At 41.8% G+C, this 23,126-nt stretch overlaps 1 protein-coding gene across 3 annotated transcripts in view; it reads left to right on the forward strand.

The window, feature by feature from the left end:
- AK9 (adenylate kinase 9) overlaps positions 1–23,126 on the forward strand; it is a 100,141-nt gene that overhangs the window by 40,362 nt on the left and 36,653 nt on the right. The window contains exons 13-21 of one of the 3 annotated variants that reach the window (XM_058659685.1): positions 354–498; positions 4,473–4,562; positions 4,644–4,718; positions 8,224–8,298; positions 9,249–9,397; positions 12,560–12,716; positions 14,057–14,171; positions 20,525–20,601; positions 22,515–22,673. In XM_058659685.1, the coding sequence (XP_058515668.1) occupies positions 354–498; positions 4,473–4,562; positions 4,644–4,718; positions 8,224–8,298; positions 9,249–9,397; positions 12,560–12,716; positions 14,057–14,171; positions 20,525–20,601; positions 22,515–22,673 (1,042 nt within the window). Of the gene's footprint in view, positions 1–353; positions 499–4,472; positions 4,563–4,643; positions 4,719–8,223; positions 8,299–9,248; positions 9,398–12,559; positions 12,717–14,056; positions 14,172–20,524; positions 20,661–22,514; positions 22,674–23,126 lie in introns of those variants that run through there. The other 2 variants (XM_058659643.1, XM_058659597.1) reach the window with 2 other exon arrangements.

A 23,126-nucleotide genomic window follows, 5' to 3' on the forward strand; every position in this document is an offset into this window, starting at 1 on the left:
GTATTTATGCATATTACATATTTGTAGAAAGTCACCAAACCATACACTTAAAATGCATGCATTTATCATATGTAAAGTACACATACAAAACTGAATTAAAATGTATACAGTTGTTTTTGTTTGTTATTTTTAGCCAAATATATATATAAACTATATATGTGTGTATGTATATATATGTGTGTGTATATATAGCATGATAAACACATGAAAATATGGCTGAAAGTATTCGAAAACCAGTGAGTTTAGAATCTAACTGTAAAGACAGTTCAAGCAAATATTAATATTTTTGGAAGAGAGAGATGTTTAATACAACACTGTGTGCTTAGGCTGACTTTCTCAAATGTTCTTTGCAGGTAATTGACTATGACAAACTTGTCCAACCACGTTTTGAAAAAGCCCGAGAATTATTAATAGAAAATACTGTGACTGAAGCCACAGAAGCAGCCATTAGAGGCGTAAAGGAAAGATTTCAAGCTGAGCTACAAGCCAAAATCCAAGGTGACCCACCTTCTGCAAAATGTGTGTCTTCCATCTGGGAGAGCCTCTAAGCCCAACTCTCCACTGTGAAGAGTGGGATTCATTCTCTGCCTTCTGTCTTTTCTTGTTCATTTTTATAATGGCTCATGACAATCCAGTGGTATATGAAAATAACGTGCACTTTTTTAAATGATGCTTCTTTTGAACTAAGATCATTGTAGTGCATTTTGTACAACATGGGTATCAAAATTATGTTTCTCCAAGTAGTGAACCAATATTACAACACTCAACCATACTGAAAGTATCCATTCTGAAGACTTGAAATGCCAGCTTTATCTTGATATTAAATTTGAGGGTGTGTATTTGCACATGTGTGTGTGTATAAGCTTCTGTGTGTATAAGCTTCTGTGTATCACATTCTTATCACATACAATATAGCTTGTAATTATCCCAGTTTTGTGATGCCTTTTAAATCTAGTCACATCACCTCCTGAAAATATTTTGTTTCCAAATTTTTACTAGGTATTCTTTCATATAGTCCAAAGAATGAATGCTGTTGTGCACCAGGAACTGGGATGTTAGGAAACTTGTATCATTTTGTCACATCCTACCATAAAATTCAGTGGAAGGATTGTGTTGTTGTGATAGAATAAGGTGGAAAGAATTTTCACTTGTATTATTAAATCAGGATTCCCTCCTGCTTTTAAAAATCTGATTCCTATATCTTTTCTGTAACATTTTGTAGTTCTCTTCAGAGTGTCTACGTTTTTCTTCGTAATTACTTTCCTAGATGTGTTGTCTTTCTTTTACTGCTGAATAGGTTCATTTTACTTTACCATTCCCTCAGTAATAATTACCAATATATTGGAAAGCTGCTGGATTTTTATATATTTACTTCTATCTACCTCATTAAACTTCCTAATTCTCATAGACTATTGTTAGTTGGTTCTTCAGGGTTTTCTAGGTAGTCAGTGATATCATTTGACAAGAAGTATAGTTTCAACTCCTTTTTCCAATATTTATGCTCATTTCTTTTCTTTTTTAAGATTTATTTATTTTTATTAGAAAGTCAGATTTACAAAAAGAAGGAGATACAGAGAGAAAGATCTTCCATCTGCTGGTTTACTCTCCATGCGGCTGCAACTCTCCATTGGCTAAAACAAAGCCAATCCAAAGCCAGAACTTACAAGTCTCCCATGTGGGTGCAGGGTCCCAAGGCTTCGGGCCACCCTGTGCTGCTTTTCCAAGCCATGAGCAGAGAACTGGTTGGGAAGTGGAACAGTCAGAACACAAGTCAGCACCCATATGGATGCCAGTGCTTGGGGTAGAGGATAGCCAGTTGAGACATGGCACCGACTCCTCCTTTCCTTTCTTGAATAACTGTGGATTCATAGTTCTGTTATGATGCCACAAAAAAAGGTAGTGTTAGCCTATTTAAATGAGTTCCTGTCAATGTTGCTATATAAACATTGTTGAGTATTTTTATCTCCATTAATGTATAAAACTAACAAATGCTGTTTCAGCATCTGTCGAAGATACTCATAAACTTTTAATCCTTTGACTTATGTATTTGACCAATTAAACTGGTGTATTTTCCAACATTAAATCACCCTATATTTCGGTAAAAATACCTCATTTAGTTATGCTGTATTCTTTTTTATTTTTTTTTATTTAGTATTTATTTGAGAGGTAGAGAGACACAGAGAAAAAGACACACAGAGTCCTTATCCACTGGTTTACTCCCAGAATGTCTGCAAGGGCCAAAGCTGAGAACTGAGAGCGCAATCCAGGACTCCCAAATGGATACTGGAATCCAATTAGTTGAGTCAGGACCACTACAGCCTCCCAGGATCCACAGTAGCAGGAAGCTAGCTGGTCAAGAATCCAGGCAATCCATTTGGGGAAGTGTGCCTCCTTACCAACATCTTGACCACTAGTTTGAATGCCCACTCCTACTTTATTGCTTTATATCATATATTTTTACTTTTGTTTGTTGATTTCAATTTTCCCTACATTTATAAGTGTGATTCATTCCTAGTTTTCTTTTATGTGTGTGTGTGTGTGTTCCATTTGTCAGATTTTGCCATCAGTATTTTTCTTCAATTTTTACATGAACTGAGAAGTTTCCCATCATTTTCTGTACTCATATCTTTTTAAGTAAAAACGTACCTCTTCCTACATGGCAAAAGGTACCAGACGAGAGTACCTTATTTGCCTAAGAAATCTGTCCTTCACCTTTCTCATTAACCTGTAAACAAGTAAGGAATTATCATGGTGAGCATGAAGCTACAAAATATAACAAAAACACTGTTTTTGTTTTACAAAATATAACAAAAACAGTGGTGTCACTGTTAATTGAGGCACCTACATTTCCAGTCCACCTTCCTGCTGATACACATCCTGGGAGACAGAAAATGTGGGTTCAAGTACTTCAGTCCCTGGCTCCTGCCTTGGAAATTTAGATTGAATTCCAGGCTCCTGGCTCAGCCTGGCCCAGTCAGGGGGCCCCACTCCCAGATGTTGTGTGGGTGTTTGGGGAGTGAATTGAAGAGATTTGTATTCTCTCTCTCTCTGTTTCTTTTTCTGTCTCAATCTCCAAAACTTTGCCTTTCAAATAAACAAACAAACATGCATTTGTTAAGAGACTGGCACAGAAATCACATGCCATTCAAATTCCCATTTGGGTAATTTAGCATGCAAGACAGATTTTAGTATGTCTTCAAAATGAACATCAAAAATATAAAAATTATACTGCAGCTGGAAAAATATTGGTCCAGACTACTAAGAAGGATTGTGATTCAACCTACTTATGACTGGACCAAATGAATTTATTAATTCATCAACAAATCTCTGAACAGCAACTTTGTATGATTTTACAGAGTAGGGATACAGAAGCAAATAAGATATATGAAGCCCCTGTCCTTGGGGGCTCTCTCATTTTAACAGAGAACCGAAGGAGAGCCAAGTGGATAGATACAGACACTATAACATGACAGTGAAGCAGACAGGGATGGCAGTAGAGATGCCTGAGTATTGCATAACCAGGAAAGTGGTGTCCAAGGAGAGGACATTTGACTGAGACCTAGCTCAGCAAGGGACACTAGCCTGGCTCGGAGACGAAGAACACCGGACTGTAATGTTTCTTGCAAGTCATAGATGTGCCAATCACAGCAATTCATCTCCTACATCTGTAAATTTTGGATTTCTGTGAATTGCCTTTGCCCATAGGAGCACAAAAATAGATGCTTATTCTCATGCACTGCAAACAAAAAAACCTCTTGCTTTTCAATGATTATTCCACATCTGGCAATAATAGAGTTAACTCTTCTTCAAATGTAAACTATTGCCATGTTGGTCTATTGAGTTTAGCCCAATGCATTTTTTTTTAAAGATTTATTTATTTTTATCGCAAAGTGAGATTACAGAGAGGAGAGACAGAGAGGAAGATCTTCCATCTGATGACTCACTCCCCAAGTGAGCGCAAAGGCCGGTGCTGTGCCGATCCGAAGCCAGGAACCTGGAACCTCTTCCGGGTCTCCCACGTGGGTGCAGGGTCTGCTTTCCCAGGCCACAAGCAGGGAGCTGGATGGGAAGTGGAGCTGCTGGGATTAGAACCGGCACCCATATGGGATCCCGGGGCTTTCAAGGCGAGGACTTCAGCCGCTAGGCCATGCCACCGGGCCCAGCCCAGTGCATTTTTTATGGAAAATTTGTCACTGAAGAATGTTGAGGGGTTTTTCTTTTCTTTTTTAACATAAAGGGTCACACAATTTAGAAGATAGGAGCTGCAAGGGGCCAGTGCTTCAAGTCCAGTGACCCTCATGGAAGCTGGGACCGAGAAGTCAAGGGGTTTGCCAAAGTCACACGGCTCGTAAGGGACAGAGCTCAAACCCAGGACTCTCCGGCTTCAAAACTGTGACTTCTACATCACTAACCCCAAGTCTACCTACCCCCACAACTACCTCTTCCTAACAGGACCAATTACTCTCTTTCAGCTGAGACAACTTTAAGAGAATTTCAAAGACACTTTGGAAGAAAAGAGTTTGGAGAGTTTGAAGAGTTGCCTTCCACCTTTGGTGAAGAAGGTGAAGAGATATATTGCTAATGGTATTAGAGCCTTCCCAATCTGTAAATATCAGCCGGTACAGTATATTCTTCTTTTACAGCAGCTACCACCCACGACATTACTGAGTACACTGAAGAAGCCAAAACAAAGTCGGAAAATATCCTCTATGGCCAAGGTGCTAATATTGATTGCTAATGAGACAAATTGACACTGTTCTGCTTCCAGATCTTTTTTTCCCATTAAACAGAAGAATTACTGGGGTGACATTTGACCTAGCCGGGAAAGTTGCCAGTTAAGATTCAGAGCTCCATATTGGAGTACCTGGGTTCAAGTACCAGCCCAGCTCCTGGTTCTGCTTCCTGCTGATGCAGACCTTGACAGCCAGCAGAAGCTGGCTCAAGGACTTGGATTCCCACCACCCACAGGAGAGACCTGGGTTGAATTCCTGGCTCCTGGCTCAGGGTCATCCTTGCCCTGGCCATTGCAAGGAAGTGAACCAGCAGATGCGAGCTTTCTATCTCTCTGCCTCTCCAAGAAATACATAAGCAAATAAATAAGTTTAGAAAACTAAAAAGCAAATTGAACATCTATGGAACAGAAATGAATATACTAGAATAAAGAACAAAACAGAAAATGAGGAATAAAATGCAAATAGAGCCCAAAGAAATTCTTTCATTTCCAAATTTGATACAATCATTATATAATTAGCAATACTTTTCTAAAAGCCTTCATCTGCCTTTAATGTATTCGAATCAGAGCTTCATAAATCCATAAATTTTAACTGCGAAATTTTATTATCTGCCTCTCATGCTCTTTAAAATCTTTACAAAGTATTTCTATTTGTAACTTAACATAATTAAGGCAATAAGTACATTATACAACATTATATAATTCTAATTATGCTGAGGTATTTCAGGAGACTCATGGGAAGATAGAATTGAAAGATGTGGATTTTGGAGCAAAAAATGTTAGACATAGTTTTTCCATGATAGGCATTTTTCATGAACTTTTGGAAAACCCCTGTGATATATATAATTTAACATTACATAAATGTTTGTATTGTAATCTACTTTTACCTTTTCTGTAATGAGGGAGAGAGAGAAAAAGAGAGAGCACTCCCACAGTTCATTCACTCCCCAAATGCCCACCAGGAGCTCAATCAGATCTCTCCCACGGATGCAGGAACTGAGTCACTTGAGCCATCACCAAAACCTGCTGTAATACGGAATGCAGATTCCTGATAGCCCAAATGCCTACCCGTTTCTAACTTTTTGACTTACGATGTACCATAATTACTTTACTTTATTAGAAGTTAATTTGCTAGAAATAGTTTAGCCCTCATTTTAAGTTATTAATCAGTTTCCGTGCTTATAGACAGTAGTGGAAATTTACGTTTTTATTTATTCATTATTCCTTTATTGTTATTGTTATTTCCCATGATATAGTTTGGTAGGTACAGGGATTCTCCCCTTCTTCCTTCCCCATTTTCCCCCATATTATTGCAGGACTATAGTCCTTCAGTGACAGTTAGAAGCTTCACATTCTGCTATTTAACCATATCATGGCTTTGTCGGTATAGACAAAGGCAGAAAATCTAGTATCATACTGGCAAGGTATATTTGACTGTTTCATTGGCAGTTCTCCTTTTATTCGGGAGTAGAGATGCATAATACAATGTGTCTTCACTTCCCAGTATGCTAATCTCCATTATACAGTTCATCCATGAGAGTAAATGCATATACTTGTTCACTTTTATATCTGTTTGTTGTATTTTGCATGTATAGCAGAGAGAACATAAGGTATTCATATGTTTGAGACTGACTTATTTCATTGTGAGCAATGGTCTCCAATTGGGACCATTTTGTTGCAAATGATAGAATTTCATTCTTTTTAATAGGTATGTAGTATTCCATGGGATGGATATACCACAGTTTCTTTATCCATTCCTCTTTTGACGGGCATCTGGCTTATTTTCATTATTGTGGATAGTGCTATTATAAATATAGGGCGCTCTCTCTTTTTCTCTCTCTGCTACTATAAATAATGCTCCAATGAATTTTTCTTCTGCCTTGACCTGTATGAACTGTCTAGATTAATGGATATAGAATTATATACAAAAGAAACTATTCTCTACGAAAGTTATTCCAGGAGCTGGCATTGTGGCATAACAGGGTAAGTCATCACCTAAATTGCCGCATCCCATATGGCCTCTGGTTCAAGTCCCAGCTGCTCCACCTCGGATTCAGCTCCCTGTTAATGGGCTGGAAAGGCAGCAGAGGATGGCCCAAGTGCCACACACGTGGGAGACCTAGATGGAATTCTAGGCGTCTGGCTTCCTCTTGGTCTAGCCCTGGTCATTGCAAACATTTGGGGAGTGAACTTTGGAAAATCTGTGTGCATGTGTCTTTCTCACTCTCTGTAACTATGCCTTTTAATTAAATATATCCCTAAAATGCAAGGATGATAAATCTGTTTTTAAAAGATTTATTTTTATTTGAAATTCAGATCTACAGAAAGAGAAGGAGAAACAGATATTTCATCCACTGGTTCACTCCCCACATGACTGCAACACTCAAATCTGGGCTAGTCCAAAGCTGGGAGCCAGGGTCTCAAGCACTGGGGCCATTCTCTGCTGCTTTCCCAGTCTATAAGCTGGGAGCTGAATCAGTAGTGGAGCAGATGGGACTTGAACCGGTGGCCATGTGGGATGCTAGTGCCACAGGCAGAGAATTAGGATGTTACTCCATGCTGCTGGTCCTGGAATCGTAAATCCTTAAAGGTTGTTACAAATTATGTTCCCCTCTTTTACATACAGGTCACATGTCAGTATTTTCTGTCTTTTCTTTCAATGTTATTACAATTTTTACTTCTGAAGTTTATTTCGTTAATATTTATTAACTACATTTCTTCTGAGATGACTTTTTTTCTTTTGCAGCTTTCCTAAATTGTATCAACTATGTGGTCTCTGCATAGACTTTCTAGATTAATCTCTCATTTTTCATATTTTTCCCAAAACTAGGTGGCTTTTCTTCTTAAAAAAGTCTTCCTCTCACCCAGATATTTGCCCCCCAACACACACACACACACACACACACACACACACACAGACACACATTCTTACATTTTGCTCTTCTCCAGATTGGTTTAACTATTTTATGCCCATTTTCATGTGCATCTAGACATTATTTTGCTCATTTTTTGGGTTAGCTCCTCATCCCACTGCAGACAGATGTGTTTGCCTGCTGTTTAGTTCAAGCCCAACATGTGACCAGAACATAGTCAACAGCTCACAGACCACTCCCCTGCTCCCCCAGCACAACAGGTGACACTTCTTCCCAGAGCCACCACACCCCCATGCATTCAAATGCTGGCTGGCACTGGGGCAGCTGGGAGGCCCTCCTCTGCTGCACTAACCCACAAAGAGAGCCCCTCTCCCCAGCATGGTCTGCCCTCCCCCTCCCCCGCTGGGGGGTCATGCTGCAAGTGGAAAGCAGGCAGCTGTGCCTTTCCCAGCCATCTGCTGGAGGAGCACAAGGATGGCCGCTTCCTGGTGACAACGCAGTCCCTGTGCCCTGCTGCTTAGCCCTGCACAGCCCCTGGGCCCATTCTACGACATCTCTTGGAAATGTCCCTACGTTTTTCTTTAACGTCTTCAGGCATTAACACTGCTTTATTTGCAGATGAAAGGGAAATTGGTGAAGCATCCACATTTAAAAGTTCTCAAGACCCTGATGGAGATGAAAAAAAAGGCAAAGGTAAATTCGTATCTGGGCTGACTATGGTTCTGAAAAACACAAATAGCTCCCTCAGAATTTAGAAGGAGAAATGTGAGGTTTTTTTTTTTTAATCTTACTGCTCAACTTTATCTGAAAAGCTACTCTGTTACAAACAGGTAGATGCATAGGAACACAGAAAAAGTGACAGAAGATTTATCTTTTTGATGAAGAAAGAAATAGTGAGGCGACAGGAAAACCATCTTTCTACTTTGCTTTTCCTGGGAGGTGGTTACCATAGTAACACACAAGGTGGCTGCTGAAGCCCCCAACCATCACATCCCAGAAAAGGAGGTGAATCAAGGGGCTGATACCGGTATTCTAAACCATTGACAGAAAGACTTGCTGAACAAAATGTGTTGGCAATTTTTCAGCCAAACAAGCTGTTCAAAGAAAGTTGAGTGATGTTACTTTTTTAGCTAGACAACATTGCAGCCCTAGGGGGAAAAAAAACAGGATTCTATTATTAAAAAAGAAAAAAAAAAAGAGGAGAGTGGCCATGGGATAACATGAACAACCTGACAGAAGTTTCTAAAACATTCGGGATGTTCCCCTGGCGATGTTGACTGCACCATGCCCCCCACACCTCTGACTAAGAGAAGATTCCGAGGTCCTGACTCTTCCGCTAACTCATTGTGTATGCTGACTCTCACCCCAGGACCGGAATCCTCTGCCACTCTTCTGTCCTGCCTGACCTCCTTGGTTCTCCCTAATGTGACTTTTCTTCTTGCCTCATGTACTCCCTGATACACCTGTCCTTACACTGCTCTGCTGGCTTGTGATTCCCAACCTAACAGTTCCCTTCTCAAGTTTTGGTTTCCCTTGCGGACGGAATGTGTTGCAGTCACAAAAAGATCATCTGCCTTGGGTCGGGAACTGACTGTCCACTGAAAGTACAGATGACATTGATTGATTAACTTCCTCTGCTTTAGCCTCAATAGAAGATTCGATAGAGGAGATTACTGCGGATCACCCAGCAGTTGTTGCCATACTGGAAGACACTCTGAAAGCGGCCAAGGATATGAACTTTGACCAGCCATTCGAAAAACATGCTGAAATCTTAGAGGAAGTCCTCAGAGAAGTAAGAAAAAATTTTAGACACCTAATTTCTGTCATTGAGTTACCTGTAACTAAGGAAGCATTGTTACTGTGTGTATAATTATTTAGTCTCCTTTTAGTATTAAAATGCATAGCCTTAACATTGCCATGCATGCTGTAGTCAGCATGGCTATGTGTAAAATAGCCCAGCGAACAGTGACAGATGCACATTGTTTTCAGTTACCAACAAAATGATGTTCTATAACTTCATAGCAATGAAGTTTGTCCATTAACTTATATTGTCTTCAATTCAGTTCCAATGGTTAGAAAAGGATGCCTATGAAACCAGCACCAAACTCAAATATTTCATCAGTGAGCTAGGTAGTCACAAATGGAGGCAAGTTTTGCTTCCCGGCTAATTCATCACCTCCGGTCTGTTTGGGTACATATTTGTGGGGGAGAGGAGAGACCACACATGTGAGCTGCCAGTCCAGGAGAGACAGAGGAAAGCCACAGCTGCCAAAGCACAAGGCTTGCCTTTCACAAGGCGAACATGTCCAGGTCTCTGCAGCCCCCTTTTTTGCTGCTCTCAAAAGTCAAAGGCAGAAGGCATCAGCCATGGACTACCACTGAGTGTCTGTGCTTCCTGTACTGTTAATTGAAGATCGTTCTGGAAGAGGGAAAAGCAATAGCCTGTGAAAGTTAGAACCTTTCTGTAAGACCAGGGCAAGTCTCCTTGAGCCCCGCCATCCCAGCCTCTCTCTGAGCCTCGGGTTGCCAAGGCTCCCTCTGAGTTTCCCGTCTGGCCTTTCAGCTTCTGCATCTCTGCAGGTTGTTCCCATGTTGCTTTGCCCCTTCAGAAACACCAAGAACCCCTACTTTCTGCTCTGTGTGTTCAATATCAGGCAACCTTCAAATGGAGTAAACCTAGCCTTCGAGGAGACCATTGGTCAGCTACTCATCCCTACAGTGAAACACCTGAGAAAAGTCATTTTTTAAAACATTAAAGGTTCAGTTAGCAAGCTGCAAAAGAATATAATCCCTCATTTATGAAATTATCAAAATGTCTTCTAACCATCAGTATTAATGAGACTGTAATGATCCAGTCACTTTCTTTTTTTTTTTTAAAGATTTATTTTATTACAAAGTCAGATATACAGAGAGGAGGAGAGACAGAGAGGAAAATCTTCCGTCCGATGTTTCACTCCCCAAGTGAGCCGCAACGGCCGGTGCTGTGCCGATCCGAAGCCAGGAACCTGGAACCTCCTCCGGGTCTCCCACATGGGTGCAGGGTCCCAATGCATTGGGCCATCCTCAACTGCTTTCCCAGGCCACAAGCAGGGAGCTGGATGGGAAGTGGAGCTGCCGGGATTAGAACCGGCATCCATATGGGATCCCAGCGCGTTCAAGGCGAGGACTTTTAGCCACTAGGCCACGCCGCCGGGCCCGATCCAGTCACTTTCAAACACTGTTAGGAAGGAAAAAAAATTATTTAGCAGCCAGTGGCGTAGTTGGTTAAGTTGCTGCCTGTGACACTTACATCCCATATGACACCTGTTCAAGTCCCAGCTGCTCCACTTCTGATCTACCTTGCTACTTAGGTGCCTGGGAAGGCAGCAAAGGATGGCTTAAGTCCTTGGGCCCCTGCACGCACATTGGAGACCCAGAAGAAGTTCCTGGCTCCTAGCTAATGACCAGCCCAGCTCCAGCTGTTGTGACCATTTGGGGAGTGAACCAGCAGATGGAAGATCTTTCTCTCTCTCTCTCTCCTCTCTCTCTTTCTTTCTCTATCTCTTTCTCTCTCTCACTCTCTTCTCTCTCTCACTCTCCCTCTGTTGCTCTTTATCTCTCTGTAACGCTGCCTTTCAAATAAACAAATAAATCCTTAAAAAATATGGAAAATTGATTTATATGCTTTTTGAAACAGTATAAAATACATATGAAAACCACTTAAAATGTTACTCCTTTTTCCTTTTGCCCTAAATACACATCTTGCATGAATCTGATCAAAGGAAATGTAGAGTGCTTACACAATGCCATAGCAAAGTTAGAATTCTTCATTTAGCAGTAAAAGGATGATTAAACAAATTAGCATTTACTCAAGAAAATATCATAAAAAACATGAAGTATTTTTCAAAAAAAAGTTACATGACATGGAGGAATTATCACTTATGTCACAAAGTTTTAATTTTTCTATCTTTCAAACTTGGAGAGTAAAGTTTTTATTAGTCATTTATATTTCTTTCACATAACTTTACCTTCTCTGAGTTCCATACATTGCAAAGTGTTAAAATTCTTGTCTCCCCCCGAAAAAAATTATTTATTCAGATAAGATTTCAGAAAGCAAATAAGCTTAAATCCTGCATATGCCAGAGAGCTACACAGTGTTCCTCTTGACTTCTCTTCCCTCTAACCTCTGATAGACCGCGACCACCTGACAGCACAGAAACTTGGTCCAAGCCCTCAGAACTGCGCAGGCACAGACCCACACACTCAGGTCCCAACGTCTGACGAAGCTTTTGCTTTTTAAGAGTGGATGCAGGCTTGGCTGCGTGGCCTAGTGGCTAAGGTCCTTGCCTTGATCCCATATGGCTGCTGGTTCTAATCCCGGCGGCTCCACTTCCTCTCTGTCTCTCCTCCTCTCAGTATATCTGACTTTGTAATGGAAATAAAGTAAATCTTTAAAAAAAAAAAAAAAAGAAGAGTGGATGCAGGTTGAGAACTCAACCCCTGCAAGATTTCATTTGACCCCATTCCTTTCGTTGGCAACCTGCTGTTTCTTTCAGTTCTCACTCTGAGAGATGCAAAGCAAAAGGAAAGCAAGCAACGGGTGTTCTCCGTCTGATGGTGACCTTGACACTCAAAGGCGAGCCCCATCTCCAGGACCCCCACCCTGCCCTGCACCAGACTTTCTGAATCAAGATGCCCATTCTGTGATACCAAATCATTTACAGCAATAATGTACTGCTGGGTTGGTTTTAGAAAGGCCTTTCTTCCCATCCTAACTTTTAAAACTTAAAATGTTATTGCTTTTTTTCATTTCCTTTTTAAAATTAAGTTTCTCAGGCTTTTTTTTTTCTTTCTGAGAGTCAAAAGAATTCAAAAGATATCCTAGATCTACAAAAAAAAAAAAAGAAGGCAGATGAAAATAACTTCCTTGGCTTGCCAAATTAAGATGGTAATATTAGGATGTAATTTTTCACAGGTAATGAAGGAAAATCAGAACAGATTTGTTGGTGCCCCAAAGCAGGGAGGATGGATCCTGGACAATTGCCCTGTGGCCAAAGATCTCTGGATGGTCTTAATAGACAAAGGACTGATACCTGATTTGGTTATCTATCTATCAGATTTCGAAAGCAATGGTTGGTAAATATTCATCACGTAAATTTGAAAGGGAAACTTTCTGTTACTGCTGACAGTATTTTCAGTTGAAATATAAAAAACTCTTTACCTTCCCTGGATATATGTCCCACCCAGCAATTGCTGCAGGACCTAGAGACACACAGCAGGAGGCTCCATTTACCCATGAGGTAGCCAGAGGCAGTGTGCCACAGTCACTGATCTGTCCGGCACGCCCTTATAAGCGTTCATGGGAGCTGAGAATTGAACATCCGCTCCCAGTCAGTAGCTATGGCTTCTAAAGGAACAATAGATAAGACTTGGGGTGGAGGAGGGGCAAGGGCAGCATTTGGGTGCAGCAAATTAAGCAATAGTTTGTGGCACTAACATGCCATGTTAAAGTGCTTGTTGAAGTCCTGGCTGCTGCTTCTTACTGTCCCTGGAAAGGTGGTGGGTGATGACTTGGATCCCTGCCGCCCATGGGGAAGACCGAGGTGGAGTTCCAGGCTCCTGGGTTCTGCCCGACCCAACCCTGGCTATGGAAGCATTTACGGAGTGAACCAAGACATGGAAGCTCTCTCCTCCCTCTTCCTCTTCCTCTCCTCCACCGCGACCCCTCTGTCTTTTTCAAATTAATCAAGAAATCATTTTTTAAAAACCAGATAAGGGCCCGGCGGCGTGGCCTAGCAGCTAAAGTCCTTGCCTTCAACGCCCCAGGATCCCATATGGGCGCCGGTTCTAATCCCGGCAGCTCCACTTCCCATCCAGCTCCCTGCTTGTGGCCTGGGAAAGCAGTCGAGGACAGCCCAAAGCTTTGGGACCCTGCACCCGCATGGGAGACCCAGAAGAGGTTCCTGGTTCCCGGCATCAGATGGGCGCGCACCGGCCCGTTGCGGCTCACTTGGGGAGTGAAACATCGGATGGAAGATCTTCCTCTCTGTCTCTCCTCCTCTCTGTATATCCGACTTTCCAATAATAATAAATCTTTAAAAACAAAAAAAAAAACAGATAAGACTGAGGGCAAATACAATATCTTAGTTCTTTGTATCAAGTTGGACAAATCGAGAATAAAAGATAGCAGAACTAAATTTTAATTGTTCTATTGTCTCTTAGCAAATATATTTGAGATGAGAGTTTTCAGGGGAAAATATGTCATCTATTTTCATATCATATCCCATAATAATATGTACTTTTTAAAATAATTAAAGATGGTCTATTAATATCTTTAAAAATCCAGACTTTATTTAGATAAATGCTTAAAGGAAAATATGTTTGGATGTTGGTAGAAATAATTTCTGTTTCTCACTTCTAAATATATTTTAATCTATAGCCTTTGAAAATATTATTTTTCTATTTATTTCAGGAAAACTTTTACTTAATAGAATATATTTGAAGAATAAGGCTGAAATTGATGCTAAGATTTTAGAAAGATTAGTAGAAGACTTACGAAAGAAAAAAAGAGAAGAAGAAGAGGCAAGGTAAAATCTGCCAGGTGTAATAAGCAGGCGCTTGTATCTGTCATAGCTCTTAAACATGTACTTACAAATTTTACTATGAAATAACTTTAATATCAAAATGGTAGTCTATTAACTAAATCCAATCTAATTAAGAGAAACGGCAAATTCACAAGTACTTCTAGTATCTCTAAAATACACAGATGTTTTCATGCACCACATTAAACTTCTTCTAAAGAATTATTTATTTTTATTGGAAAGGCGGATATATAGAGAGGAGGAGAGACAGAGAGGAAGATTTTCCATCCGATGGTTCGCTCCCCAACCGGCCACAATGACTTGAGCTGAGTCAATCCAAAGCAAGGAGCCTGGAGTCTCTTCCAGGTCTACCACATGGGTACAGGGTCCCAAGACTTTGAGCCGTGCTCGACTGCTTTCCCAGGCCACAAGCAGGGAGCTGGATGAGGAGTGGGGCCGCCAGGGTTAGAATCGGCACCCATATGGGATCCCAGCACGTGCAAGGCGATGACTTTAATCAATACGCTATCACGCCGGGCCTTGAACTTCTTCTAAATAAAGCCAGGACACGAATCAGGACACAAACCATGTGTGAGGCTGATGCTTGGAGGTGGAGGATTAGCCTGCTGAGCTAATACAGGGGAGCACCTGGCTGCTGCCCAGAAGGGTTCCTCCAGTCACAAAGCAGGCAAAGCCCGCAGAGCTGCACCCCAACTGTGTGCCAAGATACGCAAGGCAGAACACACACGCAGTGAGCTGGCTTGCTGCTATAGCTACACAACCTAGATTTAAAAGCCAATGGAATAGGAACTGGCACGTGGGCTCTATGTCTAATCCTCCCCTTGCAAGCACCTGCATCCCATATGGGTGTGAGTGCTGGAAAGTGTCTCACCTGCTCCACTTCCCATCCAGCTCCCTGCCTGCAGCTTGGGAAAACAGTTGAGGATGGCCCAAAGCCTTGGGACCCTGCACCCACATGGGAAACCAGAAGATGCTCCTGGCTCCTGGCTTTAGATCATTTGAGCTCTTACCATTGTAGCCTCTTGGAGAATGAATGAGCAGATGAAAGATCTTTATCTCTCCTCTCTATAAATCTGCCTGTCGAATAAAAATAAAACTTAGCGGGAAAAAAACAAAGAGTTGAATCAAAACTGTAAGGGGCCTAATGATTTCCCACTGAAATTCTCACAAAATCGCCTTTATTGAGGAGGGGGTTGAATGGAAATGTGGTCAGAGTGGAATCACGTACTCCCAGAGCAGGCAGGTGTTTTTCTTTGACCTTGAGCACCCTTTGGTCAGTCTTCTTTGGCTTCGACCTCAATGCCTCATCTTCCTGTAGCTGCTGATGGGGTTGAGCTTTGTCTTCGGGATCTTATCGGCAAAGCCGTGTTTCGTCTCCTGGGACAGTTCTTTGAAGAAATCCTTCAGGGTTTCCCTTGACCGTCCTGCTCTTGCCTGCAACCAATTTGAGGGCAAAACTTTGGGTACCTGTTGCACAGACTGTTGGCTGCACTTTCCTTTCAGTGCAAACTGAACCACTGGGGAGGTCTGTGATGTCGATGTCAGATACTGTTTCTGCTGTTAATTAGACTTCGTGAAGGCACAAACGAGACTGGTATTTTTGTCCCTCACAAATTGATTTGGATTGTCTGCTGTCAGTGGGCTTTGTCTTCAACATCATATGGTCCATTTTTAAAATGGACATTCTTTTGTAAATTGCTCATATCTTTGGGGTGCTCTCCTTATAAACTTCATGTAAAGTCTCCATCCAAGCTTCCCTGTAGATTTGATTTTTGTTCTTGCTTGTGATTAGTGGTATTCATGTTGCTCTGAGGGGCTCCTTTCAAACTCATACCATTTCTTTCTCAGTGCCTCAGAATAGAACCTGTTATAACAAATGGGCACAAAAAATATTGAAATTCATGGATTGGTTTTGCACAGTACACATTTTCCATAAACTTTTTTATAAACAGTTTTTAAAATAGAACTAGTGCTTCAGTAAGATCATCTGCTAAATGTAACGCTATGAGGGACATCAGTTTGAACAACTATTCGCTTAACAATCTCCCTTCACAAGAGCTGGGAGATCGCATGAGCAATCCTGGTGCCTGGTGGTAGTATAGTTATAAGAAAAAATGCATCACAGAAGGAAGTGCCCTCGCCATCCCTCATGCAACTCAATCAGCACAATGCAGAGAGAGAAGCCTCCTGCTTAGGAGAGAAGGGGAATGAAGGACAGCTCTACTCCCAGGTTCAGGGTTAGGCCTACCACAGTGAGCCCCAGGACCAGACAGAGCCTCACAGCCCTGTCCACAAGCCCAGTCTTCCTGGAGTTAACCTTAACAGATCAACGGCCATCCCCAAGTGGCTCAACCTGCTGAGACCCTCATCCAGTCAACCCACCCAAGAAGCAACTGGGTGGCCAAGCCCTCCATCCTCTGTCTCCAGCACCCAGTTGAGCCATCTGTTCTCAGAAGCTCAGGCCAGTCTACCCCTGAGGAACAGATACTTCACAATGCCATACACTCTCCACTCCAGGAGAAAACTGGGCAGATGTCCTGAGCAGGTCATCTCCCTCATACACAATTGCCCTGTCTGCACTAAAGGTAAAATCTGACATTAAAGCTGTTCCTGCAGCTGTCCCAAGTACATGCCAACAACCTGGAAGACCTGAATGGAGTGCTAGGCCTGGACCAGCTCCAACTATTGTTGCCATTTAGGGAGTGAGGCAATGGATGGAAGATTCCCTCTGTCTCCCTTCCTTTCTGTCTTTCTCCTTCTCTCTCCCTCCCTCTCTCTCTCCCTGCCTGTAACTCTGTCTTTCAAATAAATAAATCTTTAGACAGTATAGGAAAAATTAAGGTGACAGGATTCCTCCAAAGGAACACAAAAATAACTGTAACAATCGCTGAGAGATGGAAACTGGTAAATTGAGAAAGTATTCAAAGGATAATTTTAAAGAAATGTAGTAAGATAAATAGAATTCAGACAGTTCATTAGCATTGAGAAGATGATGCATGATCTGAATGAGAAAAGATCATGGAAAAGAATCAACCAGAAATCTTGAATAAAAGAACTCAAAACATGGAACAAAAATATTAAAGAATTTGAGAACCTCAAAAGCAGAATTGAACAAGCAAAAGAAAATATATAAGCTTAAAGATGGGTCTTTTGAAATGCTTGACAAAAAGAAGAAGAAATTTTTAAAAGAATGAAATAAGCCTTCAAGACTTATGGGACACTGCTAAGAGAAAAATATATTTTCATGATGAGTATTGAAAACAGAGAAGAGCAAGGGAAAGGCACAGAAACCCCATCAAGTGACATAATTGCTGAAAATTTTCCAAATATTGGGAAAGATTTAGATATCACTTTCTGGAAACCCCAAGGACCTATAACAGAATTAACCAAAAAAAATTTTTTTTTGAGAAGTTTAGACCCAAGCTGTAGAAAATACACTAAAATTAAACAGCGCTGGGACAGGCTGAAACTAGGAACCAGAAACTCAATCCAGGTCACCAAGGTGGGTAGCAGGAAGCTACTTGAGTAATCACCATTGCCCCTCACCACCTCAAGACGTGCCTTGGCTGGGATGGGTGGGAGGCTGGGTGGGGCTTCTCGTTTTATCCCTCCTTACCCCAGATACATGAAAAAAAGAAAAGAAAGAAAATGTGGAAACAGTAGTCTTACCCACTTTCCTGTAGCCCTTGATCCTTTGTGCCCTAATCAACTATGTAAAGATTATCAAAATAAAATAATAATTTAAAATAAAAAGACCTGTCTTGGCAGGAAGCTACAATTAGGAGTCAAATCTGGGTCTGAAATTTAATTAGCTCTATTGTGTCCTTCATTTCTAATAATTCAGCTTGGTTATTTCAGTGTTGCTGTTTCCTGTGTGACATATTCTTTGAATTCCTCGAACTCCTGTATATGCTTCGCATTGTTGATAAGAAAAAGCTTTAGAACAAGTTTTTTAAATTCTATATCCCCCATTTTCTTGCTGTTGTCCTCAGTTAACTCTGAGGTTGGCAGTGGCTTTTGCTCCTTTGCAAGGGAGTCTTCAATAATATTCATTGTGCCTCTCTCTCTTCTTTTGCTCTTGGTCATTGTGCTTGTGGTTAGCAGATTCTCCTCCTTAGGGAAGATTTCTAAGCTGAGTCACCCACAGGTCTGCGGGTTGATTTTATTGATCAAGTTTGATACCCAGTTCTTCGTTTGTAGTCACATGTGCCACTCCCTTTAGCGAGTTTCAGGCCTGGGCTCTTGTGCTAAACTTCTACCACAGAATCCCTCCATAGACCCATCTCCTGGATCACGACTCTCCACCTCCTAGATCCCATGCTGAACACCGTTGCTTTTTCAGCCTTCCTCTCTCTTCCAGTTGAAGCAGTGCCCAGGATTAGGGAGACACCAACTGTCCTAAATAACTAGATTGTCAGTGGTGCTGATCTTGCCAAAACCTGTTGGCTGTTAGGTCTGAGATATACATGGACCTATCTAGGGTGGATTCTGCATGGTATTATGTCAGTATTGTTTTCCCTGAGGGACTGGTGTAGTGCACTCAGCCTTAAGTGAATTTACTCCCAGTTTAGCTCATGCACAGCTCACTGTTATCCCTTCATTCCCAGAGCCTTTGCCACACTACATAAAATGATGCCAAATGTGGCACTGGTGGAGTTCTGGGTGTTCTGGCTGTTATGTCTGGAGGTCACCCAGACCTATTTTGGGTGGAGCCTATAGGATGCCATACTGGAACTTTTTCCCTGGGGGACCAGTGCAATGCACTGAGCTGGAAGTAATTTTGTTCCTAGCCTAGTACATGCACAGCTCGCTGTTGTCCCTCCAGTCCCACAGCCTTTGCCACACCATATAAAATGGCACCTGACATGACACTGATAAGACTTTGGATCTGTTGGCTGCCAGGTCTGGGGACCAATGGACCCACCTTTGTTGAGACCTGTAGGATACAAAGTCATTACTGCTTTCCCTGTGGGATCAGTGCAATGCTCTGAGCCAGAAACGAGCCTACTCCTGGCCCAGCACATGCACAGCTCACCAACATCCCTCCCGTATCACAGCTTTTGCCCCAGTACACAAAACTGAACTCAGTGTGGTACTGGTGGGGATCTGGGTTCTGAAATCCACCTTGTTCCTACACCACCTGCTTGAGGATCTTCTGCTGTGTCTCTGCTCCTGGTCAGATCAAACAAATCAGCAGGATGGGCAGTTCTTTGCCTTTGTTCACCTCCTGAGCTCCTGGTAAATTCACTTTCCCACCTGGTTGCTGGTGGAGCTCTGGTTGCCAGTGGAGTTCAGATTGCTGCTTGTCGACTGCTGCTGGGGTATGTGGTCACTGCGACACTGCTCCATCGTCTCCACTGCTTCCCCATGTCCAAGGGTTCCCAGATACTCCTCTGCTATTGGCCTGCCCTCCATTATTACTTGGAATCTGCCCTTTGTGTTTCACCCTGGCTAATGATTCTCCATCAGTTTAAACCTGTCCATGCCCTATTCTGCCATCTTTCTTTCTTCTGAGAACTAAATTTCTCTGTGTAAATCTGCTAAACCTGTTACTGAGGATAGCACCTATGGAAACTTTGTTTTCATATGTGGTTGTGTCTATTTTATTTATCTGGAGAGAGACAGATTTCCCTTCCTTTCATGGTCTCCCCAAATGCACACAATAGCCAAAGTCAGCAACCAAAGATGAGATCCCAGGATTCCATGCAGGTTTCACACATGAGCAGCAGGAACCCAAGTCCAAGGGATACCACCTACTGCTTCCCAGAGTATGCACTCACAGGAAGCTGCACTGTCATGTGGAGGCAGGAGTCCAAGCCAGACACTCCAATATGGTGCATTGGCATTCCAAACCAGTATCTTAAGAGCTAGGCCAATGCCCTCTCCCCTATTGAAGTTTTTTAATGTAATTTCCTTTGCACTGTTCAGCTTTTCAACAGTTCAGGCTCTGTAAACTATAGAAATTGTGAGGCATCAGTATCAGAACATGCCAGTCAAATGGCAAGATAATTGCTGTCCTCATTGTTTGTCCTTGGATCTTCTATGTGGCTTATAAGAGGTTTTAATACCTAACAGCGATCCTCTGCATTTGGACAGGTTTTCTGATTAGTACCTAGTTTTTCAAAGTGTAACATTCCATTTTTTCCCCTTAGCAACAACAAACAAAGCCTGAAAATGAAGTAGCATAAGCATGAGTAATTTAAAATTTTGTTGTAAGATAAAACATATTAAGAAATTATAAGCTATTTACTCTTTATCACTGTAAATATTTAATCCTTTAGTGTTTATGAGATGCCCGTTTTCCAAAGATAATTAAATTGTGGATCTTTTCATTTCAGAAAAGCCAAGGAAGAAGCACAGAGAATAGAGGAAGAAAATAGAAGACTGATTAATGCCATGAACCAGAAAGCAAAAGGCAAAGACACATTGATGTGACTTGTGATGTGCTATGTAATTGTGTATTGTGACTGCACACTCCCAGCAGTATCTCATGCACTGTACATGTGGTCATACATCTCCCAGGTTGCTGGTGGGAGTCCAGTGTGTGTCTATGACCTCACAGGATGGACAGGACCCCTGTCATCCTCCCAAGTGTTCCAATTTATGCAATAAATTATTTGATCCCTAGAGTAATGGATTCAAGAGAAAAAGCCTCTGGACTCAGATGCCAACGTGTGCACACCCCGGGAGAGCTGGCTATGCAGGGTGTCTAGACAGTTGCTCTTATCACATGGTGACACATGGTGACATGTGATTCATGGAATCACTGCTCTAAAAAGAATTTTGCCAGGGTTGAAAGAACAAGAAGCCTTTGCTATAACCATTGTCATTATGCTTTAGCAGAACTTCCCCTTGGAAGTTGGAAATTTCTTTCAAGATTAGAATTCCTAACCTGGAATCCATGGCTTTCAAACTCAGGGGCTTGTGAATTTCCATGAGAAAATGACTCCAACTTTATTTTCACTGACCTTTAATTGAAACTTGGCATGTACTCCAACTAGTCATGAATGCTGCCAGCACTCCCCAATGTGCCTAACTTTGACACCGGAGGAAATGAAGATAATTTTCATATGGCGCTATATAGTGGTATCCATCTTTCTTATGCTTATCACTTTTTCACAGCTGTGGTAGCTAGGTAGTCCCCAAGCCAGCCACTAGTCCTTGTGTAATATATTGCCAAAGATGCAAATAGTTCCTCTAGTTCAAATGCTTTCATACATCTTGGTAGATGGTTTCAGTGTCAGCTGTTTTTTGCTTTGGGAGCCTGAAGAGTAAGTTACTAAGCCCCTGCAGACAGCAGGTGTCATCCACACTGTCTCATTCATGGGTTTTATGACCCTTAAAATCCTCTATCCAACCCAAAAAGATTTACCACATTCCTGGCTCCTCACTTAGAAGCCATGCACACCGGAGTCTGGACTTAGACCCAGCTAGAACATTTCACTGTTCTTTTCTTTTGGGGTTTAACCATTCGCATTTAGATTCCAACTCAGATGTCAGAGATATATCCTACCATGAGGGCGTGATTCTCAATGGCAGATGAAATCCCCCACAAAAATCTAGGAAATAAGCTCATCTTGTTTCAGATCTTTGCACAAAAATTGTTCTCCATTTTCATAATGTCAATTTCATAATTATATAACAGAAAAGTGGGCAGATATTCCAATACTACCATTCATGCCATATTCTTCACAGAAGATTTAATATGCAAGTATTTTCAGCAATTACCTAAAACTTGGAGTTATGCTTTCCAAATGTGCATTTAGCATGTTGATCAATAGACTAGGTTATTAATTAGTTTTAGGGACCTATGAGAAACCCTATCATTACAGGGTATGCTAACCTGATGCTGCCCAGTGGTGATACAATGAAAGTCGCCTATGTAGTTGCAATCTTTGAAATCCATTGTGTGTGTTTTATGCTGACATTGATATCTCAGTCTGTAGTAGCCTCACTTCAAGTGCTCACTAGCCACATAAGTCTAGTGGCTACTGTGGTGGATGATGGATCTAGTGGCTATGATATTGGACAATGTAGCTCTAACCATCCCCTTACCAAGTGGGCCTTGGGCTATTCTTCGTTCTCTACCATTACAGTATTTGGAACTACTGTAAATATTTCTCCTTTTAAATGTGCCATTAGTCGGGGTCTCCCACAGCACTCTGAGCAGGAAGCTAGCATCCTCTATAACTACATTTTAATCCAGAGATCCTAATCTCTCTCCCCATTATGCCACCTACCCCAGGAGAAAAGAACTTATCAGCACCCAGTAAATCTCTGTTGGATTCAATGAAATGATCATTTCTTTTCTCCCAATTTTTTTTCTAGAAATTGATGAGGCTGAGAATGAGGAGGAAGACGAGGCTGAGAGTGAAGAGTTGGAAGCCCCGGAAGAGTCAGAGGGCCCTGAGGGCTCCAAGGAGATCCGAGGGTCCTTACCGGAAGGACCTGAGAGACCTGATGCCCCAGAAGTGGAACCTGAATCAGGTTAGACTTCAGCGAAGGTCGAGCCCTCCCTTGCACTCGTGTCCACATGCCTGTGTGGGTGGGCGTGTGTGTGGATATGTATGTGTCAACAACATGGAAGCCGGCTATGAAGGGGAGAGGGTAGCCCCAGAGACAAGCCACCTATGAGAATCACTTGGTGTGCAGTGTGGCAGGAAGCGAAGTCTGCAGTGGCCCAGGGTTGACAGTTTGAAATATAGTTGACATTTTGGATATAACTAATCCTTCAAACTACAGGTCTTCAGATAGCTGTTCAAAAGCAAGAGTGAAAATTTACTATTAAAGTTACCAAAATACAAAGCTTTTTCCTTTCTTCCATGGTGTTTCTCACCTTGTCATGATGTTTTTGCTTTTGTTTTGCTATTTATGTTGTTCTTAGTAAACAAAGGTTAGAATTTTAAATTATTAACATAGCATTTAAAGTTCATATTACAC

This window comes from Ochotona princeps, chromosome 1 (genome assembly GCF_030435755.1).
Source record: "Ochotona princeps isolate mOchPri1 chromosome 1, mOchPri1.hap1, whole genome shotgun sequence".
In the NCBI taxonomy this organism is placed as follows: Eukaryota; Metazoa; Chordata; class Mammalia; order Lagomorpha; family Ochotonidae; genus Ochotona; species Ochotona princeps.